The sequence below is a fragment of the Pseudochaenichthys georgianus genome, chromosome 21 (genome assembly GCF_902827115.2).
Source record: "Pseudochaenichthys georgianus chromosome 21, fPseGeo1.2, whole genome shotgun sequence".
Taxonomy (NCBI): Eukaryota; Metazoa; Chordata; class Actinopteri; order Perciformes; family Channichthyidae; genus Pseudochaenichthys; species Pseudochaenichthys georgianus.
Window position 1 is genome coordinate 16,452,738 of NC_047523.1, and position 13,396 is coordinate 16,466,133.

At 41.0% G+C, this 13,396-nt stretch overlaps 1 protein-coding gene across 7 annotated transcripts in view; it reads right to left on the reverse strand.

Annotated features, from left to right (window-relative positions):
• stxbp5l (syntaxin binding protein 5L) overlaps positions 1–13,396 on the reverse strand; it is a 214,687-nt gene that overhangs the window by 81,912 nt on the left and 119,379 nt on the right. For all 7 annotated transcript variants that reach the window (XM_034110236.2, XM_034110234.2, XM_071207092.1 and 4 more), the window contains exon 4: positions 12,350–12,450. In XM_034110236.2, coding sequence (XP_033966127.1) covers positions 12,350–12,450 — 101 coding nt within the window. The remainder of the gene's footprint in view (positions 1–12,349; positions 12,451–13,396) is intronic.

The window sequence follows — 13,396 nt, forward strand, 5'->3', positions numbered from 1 at the left end:
ATGTGAATGTTGCATTTTGGAGCTGTAGGCAAATACATCCCTCTGATTGGCTGTTCAGCTTAAGCAAATCAGTGCATGGGAAGAAAAACCGATGCGAGCGATTAAATGACTATAGTGAAAACATCACACAGAGTCAATTTTATTTTTCAACTTCATCTAATCAAATCATTCTTACACTCGGGTATTTTCATAAAGCCATGGCTGTCTGGAATGAAAGTGGAGAGAGAGAGAGTGGTTTTTAGAATGATCGCCAACGCTGCTCTGTTTTAATGTGCATCATACTCACAATTTGTGTATTAGCAGTCCTACATTATCTAGCTGACTGAAGATACAGAGTTATTTTGTGGTGTGTTCATGTGCGAATTTTATGGCGCAGCAACACAACAGTGGGTTGACGTTGTCGATTATGTCAGTTTGGTGTATCTGATATAATTAAACAGTATTTCTGATGTGATTATCCTTTTGGGATTTCACATATTTCCCAAGACTTCACAAGGTTTTTATATGCAAACCCTGATTATAGCTATTAGAGAAATAACAAAAAGCCATGAGTAAGGTATTCATGTGGCATTATTATGATGTGATGGAAGTCTGCTTATACCATTATTGCTCTGGAATTACCAATTGACATCTTCATAATCACCTTAACCAGGGAAGAAAGATCAGCACACATCAAGTTACCCCTGTCCATGCTGATTACTTTGGGGAAGGTTGGGGGGGTCATTGGGCTCTAGCCCCACAGCCATGCCTCTAGCAAGCGGCAGGATTATTTGATAGCAAACAAATGAGATGGCAGACAATTCAATAAGGATTTCAGGTGCTTGGGGTGAGGATAATATTCAAACTGGTGTGGGGGGGGGCGACGGGGGCACGAGTGCTATGCAAGCAAGAGAGGATTTCAGCCTTCAGTCTTTTACAGCATTCATGTAGATAAAGCACACCAGAATTACATGTGTTTTTGTTTAAGGAAGTGATTGACCTTTCTGGATTATGAGGTCTAATTCATTTACATAAAAAGCAACAGGAGATCTAAACCTTTTCACCAACTTGTTTACATGTATAGGTGAAGTAAACGTCTACGTGTGCAAATTATGTTTGTTATCACTGGGTACAAACATGTATAGTTATTCAAATTAAATTTCCACATTTATAGAAACATCTGCACACCCGGTGAGTCATGATATTCTCTCTTAGTTTGAAAATGGGGGCTCTTAGCATGATTGCCTCCGTTATGAGCTGACCATTTTCATAAAATATCACAGGAAGGATTAAATAAAGGACATGGGTTTAAGGGAAAAATCAATGGAGGGAAAAGATGAGAGGATGACAGGAAAAGGACCATGTAAGTAGTGATGAGTAAGGATCCAGAGGGCAATGTGGAGACAGTCAAAGGCGTGGTTCTGACTTCATACAGTCAGAGGGGCACCATCAATATGTCTTGTATTTATCAATCAAAGAAGACAGGCAGAGACGTGGGCTTGGCTGCCAGCTGACCAGCTGCCGAGCAAATACCCTTAATGAAGTAAAAAGATGTTGAGATTAATTGAATTGGTTACATCATCTAGGGAAGTGGCCTGCCATCTGCTCTGCAGGAGGAATGACACAACCGCTTCATGAATTCTACAAAGACTCCATATAGGAACATGAAAAGGCATAGTGAATAATAAGTGAATTAGCTTATTTGAAAGTCGTGAAAGTCGTCCAATCTCTCGGTAAAAACAGCATGACAGAGGAAGAAGTGTGGCAGGCACGAGTTACTGACAGTTATCACAAAACAGTTCTCTACATGGTTTCCAGTGATTCATACGTTATTCTTTGGGAATTCTGGGGGTGTGAGGCTGTTAATTGTCAGATATTCAGTCGAGAGACACAGAGCTAAATGGCAAGTCACTGCCCATCCTCTGACGGATGAGTCATGATGCTCCTTTCTCTCCTTTCATCTCAGAGTGATTCACTGCTCTGCCACTGGGAGCGAGGGGTTCTGCTTCCCACCTCATCGCACCACAAGAAGTAGCTTTTGAAACAGGTTTTCAAAACATTTGATAGAAAATAATATTCCTAACCATGACCTCTGTATGCTTGTGTGGGCATGTGCATCACACAGCAAATGATACAGCTGCTCTAGGCTGTGAATCAAAAAAATAAAATCTCATGTGGACAGTTTATCAAGGATGGGCAAATGGCAACAAAAAAAAATAATATTTATTTTTAGGGCCCAAGCACGGAGAGCTAGGACCCGACGGCGTCCTAGCACGAAGTGCGAGGAACCGATTGTTATTGGTGGTATTATTATTATAGTGCTGGCGTTTCCTCTTTTTGAGGTCTTTAGGATGCTTCAAAAGTTGTATAATTTTGCACGGACGCCAGGACCGGTGAAAAATTCAATATTCTGGAGTCAACGGGTTAAATATTCCTACCTGCTCACTAGCGCCACCTATCAAAATCCCATTTCGGAATACATTTACAAAGTCGCACCGTAACTCCGAATGACCTGAAATGTTGCACACATATCCGGGTGGACCTGCTCTACAACTAATCCTCTTGGAACCCTATTTTTTTTAATTTAAATTAGCATAATGTTCAATGTTCGAAACAGTTAAAAATGCACTTAAATTTAAATGTTCAGTTTTTCAACACCAAACTGCGTATACAGCATCGGTGGAGGGTCAGACACATTACCGTAGAAAATGAGCATGTTAGGACGATAAATATTGCCACCGTCAATCAAAACGTACTCGCAAAAAGACGGGGCTTAGAAATAAATGTTCATAACATAGCTTTGGACACAAAACTTGGGACACACGTCAGAGCCCACAACCTTTTCCAAAATGTAAAAAACAAACGTAATTTTTCAAAAAAACTGCTCACTAGCGCCCCCTATTGTGTGGTAGTCACATATAGTTTCTCAGTACTTCACGAATTTTGGCACAGACATTCCTCATGGAATTGCGGACATATTTGTCATTGGCTTCCATTAGCCCCGCCCCCCAAGAAGTTGGCCATTTTGAAAAATGAGGGTTTTTCATGCATTTTAAGCACATTCTTGCCAACTCCTCCTAGGGGAATGATCGGAAAAATTCCAATCCAGCACACGTTCAGCCCCTATCCAATATTATGCTAAATTGAGAAGAACATTTTTGATGGCTCAATCGTGGAGGACGCAAGCTAACAGCGAATACACCATTTTTGACGATTTACATGTCGCAAATTACTCCAAACTACTCGGATATAGTTATTCCGATATAAAATGTGCGTTTCTCATGCATTTTAAGGACATTTCTGCGAACTCCTCATAGGGGAATGATTGGAAAAATTCCAATCCAGGACAACTTCAGCGCATATCCAATGTCATGCTACATTGAGAAGGAATAGTCCTTCGCTCAAACGGGTAGCTCATAGGCTAACGGAGAATGTACAATTTTTGACCAATTATATGTCAGATAAGCTACTGAGACCTGCCTGTCTGCCTGGCACATTAACTCACTCACACACACACACACGCACGCACGCACGCACGCACGCACGCACGCACGCACGCACGCACGCACGCACGCACGCACACACACACACACACACACACACACACACACACACACACACACACACACACACACACACACTCACTCACCTACTGTTAGTCCAACAACGCCCTTTGCTGGCGGCATATTAATTACAACAGACACCTATCAGGGGTAGACATTAAGGGTAAAATGCCACTGGCCCTCCGGGCCGGTGTAATTGTATTATCACTGGCCCCACCATTGTAACCACTGGCCCGGAGGATTCGTCCAAAAAAAATCGACTAATAATGAAGAAAACTAACACATTTGTTGCAATAGTAATTTATGCACTAACTACATTACTACTTGTACTACAACATTTAAATAATCAGTTCTTCCTCATTTTCCTCAATTGTTCATATTTGGTTTATTAAAATAATGATATTGTGGTCATTGTTAAAACATTTCTGCTATTATTATGAGTATTATTTGTATAATGCGCTTTCTGCCTTCCTGTCATTAGGAGTTAGAAATGTAATGGCTATGTAGTAGATTAGATTAGAACCTTCATTATCCTAAACTGCTGGGACATTTCCCTATAGCCAATGTTTTATATTGTCTACTCTTCACTTACTTGTCAGCATAGGTCGGCATTGATGTACAGAGCCGACAAAAGACCTTGTTTATATTGGCATCATATTGAGAGGTGCAGCCAGTGACGCGCCATAAAACCAGAAAGTAAGCCGCTGGTTCCCTCGACAAAAAGCAATGGGATTTCTCCACAGGGTTTTGTAAAATAGCTGGAAATAAGGTCTGTGGAAAACAAACCTGTTTGATAAATGCACGTTTTGTTCAGCCGGATAATCTCCACATGTCTACCCTACTTTTATAATTTTCGAATCATAAATCGAATCGATAGATTATAAAAGGGTTTTAGGACGCGTCACTGCACTACTCTATAGAAGCCAACTCCATCCATCAAGCTGGCTGTAACTTTCTCTCCCTCTTCTTCTCATGCTCCCTGTCACTGTCCTTTAACTCCTCCAGTGACTTTCTTTTATTTGAAGATAGAACAATATTTTTAGTGGCCCGAGCAGGCAAGTGGAAAGTACGTTATGCTGGCCCGGGGTGTCTAAATAGTGCTTCCGGGCCAGCGGGCCATTTATAATGTAGAGCCCTGCGTATACACTCCCTAAACCTAATGTCTATTTGTAGATATATCCTAAAGCCTACAAATAAAGTGTGACATGTAGGCCTGGTACATTTATTATTGAGCGATATATATTATACACACTGTTCTGCTTTCTGCACTGACCTCAGCAGCTGTTCTCACTGTAAACATCGCCTCACAATGAAAGCAGTTGTATGATAGATAGCCTAACATCCAGAGGAGATGTGATTAGTGAGTAAACAAATGGTAAAGGGCAGAAAGTCTGATGCACATTTGATCATCTTAAATAACTTATAATCACAACGGAAACATCACTGTTGGCTGAAATCGTCTACATCTGTGTACCCTCGGTTATACACTGAACAAAAATATAAACGTAACACTTTTGTTTTTGCTCCCATTTTTCATGAGATGAACTCAAAGATCTAAAACATTTTCTATTTACACAAAATAACCATTTCTCTCAAATATTGTTCACAAATCTGAAAAAATCTGTGATAGTGAACACTTCTCCTTTGCCGAGATAATCCATCCCACCTCACAGGTGTGGCATATCAAGATGATTATTAGACAGCATGATTATTGCACAGGTGTGCCTTAGGCTGGCCACAATAAAAGGCCACTCTGAAACGTGCATTTTTGCTTTATTGGGGGGGGTCTGGGGGGGTCCGAAAACCAGTCAGTATCTGGTGTGAGGGGTAGGGTTAGGGTTAGGGTAATGTTGTGAATTGAGTGGTGGTGGGGTTATGCTATGGGCAGGCGTATGTTATGGACGACGAACACAGGCCACTCGATTCACAACATTACCCTAACCCTACCCCTCACACCAGATACTGACTGGTTTTCAGACCCCCCCCAATAAAGCAAAAATGCACGTTTCAGAGTGGCCTTTTATTGTGGCCATTCTAAGGCACACCTGTGCAATAATCATGCTGTCTAATCAGCATCTTGATATGCCACACCTGTGAGGTGGGATGGATTATCTCGGCAAAGGAGAAGTGCTCACTATCACAGATTTTTTCAGATTTGTGAACAATATTTGAGAGAAATGGTTATTTTGTGTATATAGAAAATGTTTTAGATTTTGGGGTTAATCTCAAGCATAAAGTTGATAGCTTTAATTATCTTGGTGTATGGCTAGACTCTGAACTTTCATTTAAACTACATATAAAGCATGTAATACAAAAAGTCAATTACGGAATCAGTGTTTACACCGCTCTCGCAATTGTTTTACGCTCAGTGTCCGAAAGAGAATTGCTTCTCAACTTATTCTTCCGATTATGGACTATTGTGATGTTGTCTACCAAAATGCACATAAATCAGATCTTGCTCCACTCAACATAGCCTACAACAGACTATGCAGATTTGTTCTTGGTTGTCCTTTTGGTACACATCACTGCACAATGTATAACCAACTTAAATGGCCTTCTTTAAATGTAAGAAGACACATTGACTGATGTCGGTGATGGCATTGCCAATGAGCTGCGTACAAATGATTTCGTTCGGCAGCCAAATACCGCGAAATAAAAGTGTCTTAGGTTCAAGTTAGACAACTAATGTCTGGGTTAGTGTTCATGACTTCATATTTATGTCATCTTAATGGTTAATCTTAATGCACACCCATTTTCCGTGCTTTCCAATAGTTTAAAAATTGTTTTTTTATTCCACTGTTAAATAACCTGTTCAATACAAACATGCCACTTGTACAAATTAAATAAAATTTCTGTGAACTGATATTTGTTTGGTGAGTTTATTAGATTGTAAAATGTCAATAAAGATGTCAGACTTAATTTGTTAATAATTACATACAATACATGGAATTTGTGTGTGTGTGTGTTCCAAGTGAATCTGCGGCCCCCTGGTGACCAGTACATACATTATGTGGCCCCCACCACCATCCAAGTTGCCCATCCCTGGTCTATGTGATGATTTCACAAAATATTAATGTATTGAAGCTGAGGCTGAAGAAATATGGTTTATTACATGATCAAGAAAAAGTATACCTTTAAGATATATACATCAAATATAATTAAAACATAGGCGTGGATGCCCGAGTCATGATAATAGTTCAGTAGTTTTAGCTGTTCTTCACAAGTTTCTGCAAGTTGAGGGGTGCTCTCATTATATCTCATAACGTTAGTGCCGCAGCACTACAATTCGTAGTAAATAAAAACCCTGACCCATCCTAACAAGTATATTAGAATTAGCATATTTCAGAATGTTTGAACCAATCAATAGCATGACACACAGCTCAGAAGGATTGTTCTATTTTGTAAATTATGTGAATATGAGCAGGGTTATTTTCAAGTATATCTATATATTTTTTATGTAGGCTACCAGGTAAAACTTTTGGTTGACTACAGATTTGTTGAGTGGGAAGTCTCCTTCCTTGTCCTCTGAGGTTGGACTGAATGCAGAATGGACTCTCCAGGACTCACTTGCGCCTCTAGAGCAACAAGTGGTATAACTTGACAGATCGGGTTTCATTATATATATCTGCAACACAATAAAAATACATCTTTAGCACAATCTCAACAATGTAACTCTCACATTCTGTTGATAATGTTATTTATTTTTCAAATGAAAATGTTTGCAACAACTTAAACATCTCACATTTAGAAATGGTCAATAAAGAAAGATTGGCGAGCTAATATAACCATTAGGGCTGTCAAGTTAACCAGTTAATAACGCGTTAACGCACATTTCTTTTAACGCCACTAATTTTATTAACGTGCGATTAACGCATGTGTATTTGTCCTCGGCCCGCCCCGTAGTTTCAGAGCCCAAAGGCTTGACGTTGTTGTTGTTGTTGTTGTTGTTGTTGTTGTTGTTAGTTCGATGGTGGGAGATTCTAGCGAGATATATGGATACAAAAAAAGGTGTTTTAAACAGCAAGCTAAGCACACAGCTGATGCTGACAGCCCCGCTCCTGCCGCTCGCTTGCGGCAGACCACGCTTGAAAGTTTGCCGGGGAGACGCCTGGACATGGCGTCTACGAGCAACAAGCTTTCAACAGCGATAGCTAAATGGGTGGCTACAGCTTAACATTGTGGAGGACGAGGGGCTGCGTTAGATAATTCGGAACGCATCCAACGTGTCGACTGCACATCACAGCGCATTATTTTGACCCACAGTGGGAACTTCAGTCTCATGCTTTGACTGTTATGAAGACAGAGGAGCGGCATTACGCCGACAACTGTAAACAGGCTTGTCTGTTTGAGCAACTGGCTCAGTGCAAAGAAGTACACAGGGTTGGGAGAGAGTGTAAGAGAGATAGAAAGGTTCCAGGTTGTTGTATTGAAAATATTCAGGAGAATATTTGTCATTGTTCCAATGATAATAAACAAACATTTGCATAAAGCATATTTGTTCCTCCCATATGTTGATAAGAGTATTACAAATATTCCTCTAAGGTACATTTAGAACAATTAATTAATTAATTTGCGATTAATCGCGATTAACTATGTACATCATGCGATTAATCGCGATTAAATATTTGTATCGACTGACAGCCCGAATAACCATTGCTTAATATCACATAGTTGAACATTGAAGCTGACACTGACATAAATACTCTTCAACTCTTAATAACTATAATAACTTCTATTTTAAATATGTAATAGAACGAAAGATGATTTTTACATTCTTTAATAATATTACTGTCTCTCATTGACAGCATGGTTGGCATTATGCCTATAGAGAGGCAACAGTCACTGCCTCTCGCTGTCTTAGCGGTTTTAAACAACATGATTCCTCAGTGAAAAAGACGTTAACATTTGAATGGGGTTTGACATAATTCCTAACAAATGTCTATAGTTCTCAAACACACTGCTAATGACTTTTTTTTTTTTTTTTTTGATATACTTTATTAATCCCCGTGGGGAAATTGTTTCTCTGCATTTGACCCATCCTAGTGTTAGGAGCAGTGGGCAGCCATTGGAGAGAAAGTTTTTGCTCTCTATTGTTGGGAAGTTTTCAGTAGAGAGAGATCGTGACCTGTGACTCAGCAGAAGTCCTTGACTAGTAATCAGAATGAGTTTGGTATTAAATTATATGTACTCATGAAATACTTTAATTAACCCTGCACTTTTATGAACAAGAAGAAGAACGGAAACCATGTGTCGCAAAAAAATTAAATCCTGTGCTTTTTGATATTCATATTCAGTCGGATGCAGTCCTATTCATTAGATGTCCTTGCCCCCGACACGAGTGCTACAAGGTGCAAATATACTTTTTGTTGGAGTTACCGGTACCTGATTGGACGGTATATAGTGCCACAGTGACGCGTCCTAAAACCCGGTTCCTTCGCCAAAAAGCGATGCAATTTCTCGATAGGATTTTGGAAAATAGCTCGAAATAAGGTCTGTGGTTGACACACATTTAAGAGACGGATCACGTTTTGTTCTACGACATTAAATACATCAGCAGTGAGTCACCCCCAGTTTACATGTCTGAAAAACGATGGTTGTTAACATGTGGCTGAATAGGACTACAGAAGTTGTCGAGGCCGTTGTACGTCATTACACCGAACACGTAAACACTCCTGCTAAGTTTATTTTTCCCCGCGTTCTGCTTGAAAGCAAGTACCTGCCTCCTGCAAACTGTTCAAACAAACGCTTCAACTTGTACAATTTTGAATCTGTATTTTTGAATATGGATCTTAAGTTGGCGTGACGTTGAAGCAGCGACCCTGCTGTAGTTTGTTTATAGCATAACGTTAGCATTTTGCTTCTGGTGACTAGATTTATGATTCGAAAATTATAAAAGTAGGATAGACATGTGGATATTATCTGGCTGAACAAAACGTGATCCGTCTCTTAAATGTGTGTCAACCACAGACCTTATTTCAAGCTATTTTCCAAAATCCTATGGAGAAATTGCATTGCTTTTTTGTCGAAGGAACCGAAAGGAGTTTACCTCCGGGTTTTAGGACGCGTCACTGTGGCAGTCTATTGGTATACCGTTAAGCCGCTGGACAAACGGTGCTGCTATTGGTACAGTATATGAATTACGCCACTTCCTTAGTTTTAAACAATTCTGGTTGGTTGGGAACCCGCATCCCGTGTGACGTATACGGTTTGATTACCACTCTGATTGGCCACTGCGAATGCCACTCGTCATCTCTCCTAACAGCGCTCTTATTATTGTGAGACTCCCGGGGGCAGACCATAGGGGCAGATGCAACATCTTGCTAGAAACAGTGTCTCAAGGCTTCTTAACATTTAACAACCTATTAATGATGCATACCCACTTAACGGGAAGACACTCAGCTAACAGACGATATTAACCATTTGACCTACACAGAACAGAAGTCCAACACCAAGAGTCTAAATCAGGGGTCGCGTACCAGCATTGGCACGCGGCACCGTAACCAGTGGCACACTAGGAATAAGTGGAATAAGTGTGCAAAATATTTAAATTGTATTTTTGGATCCTGAACGAGACCGCCGCCAGAGCGCGTCTCCCCGTTACCTACAGAAGGAAGCCATGCGCGCAACGCAGCCCCGCTCTCTTTATCTCCAGGTGACTTTCTGCCGCTTTCCTCCGTGGTGCAGTGCTGGTCGTTTCACCACGGAGGAAAGCACTTCACAAATTGCAGTACCCATAAGGAGCTGTACAAATGCCGCAGTTTTTGCGTGGCTGTGTATTTAGTTGAAAGCCCAGTGGCGATCTGCTCATCTCTCATCGAAATAATATGCTACAAAGGGGCGGACTGGCCATCTGTGTGTTGAACTTTCCTGTCAGCTCCCAGACCGTAGTCGAGGAGGGCAGAAGCAACAAGCTTCAGGTTCAATAACCCACTTTAGCTTAAATGACTGGAGAGAGGCGAGCTCTTCTTGGGAGGCCGTTGCATTTATTTAGCTGTTCTTCTGTTTCACAAAATACATCACAGACCATCACTCTTTGTCAAGATGGCTTTAGTTTAACAAGAAACTGGCTAAAACTTTAAGTTAAAAAGAATATTCCTGTGTTAGGAAGATTACTACTACTTACTATTACTTATCAAATACTTGAATGCAACTTCCAATAGTTAATAACACTCTCCAAATAATTTGTCAGGTTGATTTCTAAAGGGAATATTCCTCACGTCTACTTAAATTGATCCTGTGATGTGTAACCAAAAAAGCAGGTTAAAGAGCTTTAGCTACAAAGGTGCAGGTACAATGCCAAATGTTAGTATTTTCTTACACAGACTTTGCAAACTTGAATACTTACAACCTTTGCCATGACAGTGATTTAACCACACACCAGAAGTTTGCAATTTTACCCTACGGACAGAAATAGTGGACTTTGTTTTTCGGAAAGTTTAGCAACTGCAGTGGCCAGAGTTAACAACCTGTTTCTATGAATGTTCAGGCAGGAAATTGAGAACATGGCACCATCTAGCACAACCGAGGGTGTCATTTATATCAACTGAGTCACCTCTGTGTATCACCAGAGGCCCCAAAGGTTTTTCCCAGGAAAGCAAATGGGAACTGTTTCGAAAAACCAAGCAGCAGCATCTTGAGGCCATTGTCTGTCATTAAGGTGTAATGGTTAACAGGAAACATTAAAGAGGCTCTGATAGGAAAACCCCAAGAGCCAAGTCCTTATTTACTATCACATCCACTATTCAACAAAAGAGGAGATGACAACATGATAGTAAACCTATATTTTAAATGCTATTTACTTGCATATGGCCTCTTTTTTCAAGCTTCAAGTATATCAGGGTTTCCATGGCTCAATTCTGGAAACCATCCACATCTGCAAGCCTCAATAATGAGGTGAAGCATGTCATGGCTCCTGGCATTGCCAACACCTCTGCAGTTAATTTGGTCTATAATAATGCAAATTAGATTCAACTCATCTAACTTCATGTCACGGCCTACAGGGCCATCTATTTAAAATATTCCGCAAGCTCGTGGCTGAGTGGTTACAGCAAATTCCAAATAACTGCTATGTCCTGTGTTTGATTTCTGGCTTAGGGACCTCTGTTGCATGTCATACCCTTCTCTCTTTCTTCCCCCTTTGTCCTCTGTCAAATAAAGACCAACAGGCAACAAATAAATCCTTCGTCTCTGATCTATTCTACCAGCTCTCTTAACTCATGCCAGGTTTTAGCGACCATGTGAAACCTGGATTATGGGTCTCAAGGATTTATTTGTCAACGGAGATGGATTTGGCTGCCTAATAACCACTGGGGAGCCGGCTCTCACAGCCTGTGGTGGTGTTCATGGGGGCGGCTCACGAGACAGAAGGGGTCGCCAGCTGAGAAACAAAGACAGAGCTTCATGCCAGCAGATCTTCTTCCTCAGGTTTGTCAGACAAGGTGAAAAAGGATCAGAGACAGGACGGAGGAACTGGCTGTCAACACTCTGCTTCGCTGTCAGATCAAACTGATTCAATGTGTCTTCTTAGTGCAAGATCTCTGACTGCAGCCGATGGTAGTGAAATTGGTGATTTATGACAAATAAGGGAGAACAAATTTGGATCCCTTATAAGAGCTGTGGTTGTAGTGTTAAAAATGACTGGAAGGTCCTTAGTAGAGGGCTGGTGGGTTGAGGTTTTTTGGGGGCTTATTAGCCTTCCTGTGTGATATTGTAAATACTGACCTTGAAGAGACAAACCCATCCATCAATGAAACAAGGTGTTGAGCGTGTGTGCATGATGTGTGTGAGGGTTTTTAATTGATGCTTACCTCTCTCTGTTGAATTTGAGTGAATGGAGGACAGCCGGTCGCCTCTGACGGAGATTCCACAAGTGAAGCGTGTCATCTGCACAGGCTGTGACCAGCGCCCCCTGCAATAAAAAACAAAAAGGGAAACATTTGAACCGAATCATTTTACACAGAGGACATCTCGCCCTTTCAAATTAACCCACGTGTTGTAATCCTGGTGGATTGGACCATAGACATATAAAGAGTAGACGCCGCATTGGCTGCTGGGGCGCAAGAAATACGGCCGCCATCTTGGACCGGTCATCCTACAGACATTCTACCCATAGACAGCAGAGGTTTCAAGATGCCAGAGTACTGTGCGGCGTATTGCTGTGAAAATCGGCGGACGATTGCGAACAGGGGTCGGGGGATTACTTTTCACAAGTAAGATTCAACATTATTATTGGTTGAATTTTGTAAATAGAATATTATTGTACTGTATTGATGTCCGCCAGCGAAATCGTAGCCAGCAAACATTATGTGTATGGCCAACTGAGACTTTATAAATCATATGCTGCTGTAACAAGTGAATTTCCCCGTTGTGGGATGAATAAAGTCAAATCTAATCTAATCTATCTATGAAGAAGGAAGAAAATAAGCTTGACCTCCTTCTTAAAAAATGTTTGTGTTGACTCTCAAATCTCCCGTTTTTATTTTGAAGGTTTCCCAAAGACAAAGATATGAGGAAGAAGTGGGAAGTGGCTTTGAGGAGGGAAGGGTTCACTGCAAGCGAGTCATCCGTGATTTGCAGTGAGCATTTTAAGCAGGACGAGTTTGACAGGACAGGACAGATTGTCCGACTCAGAGATGGTGTTATTCCCTCCATCTTCAGCTTCCCGGTTCACCTCCAAAGAGTAGGTGTATCATCATAAAGCTAATAGCATTCATAAATGTAAATATTATCAATAACAGGACAGGGTGAAATACCTATCTCTGTGTGTGTGTGTGTGTGTGTGTGTGTGTGTGTGTGTGTGTGTGTGTGTGTGTGTGTGTGTGTGTGTGTGTGTGTGTGTGTGTGTGTGTGTGTGT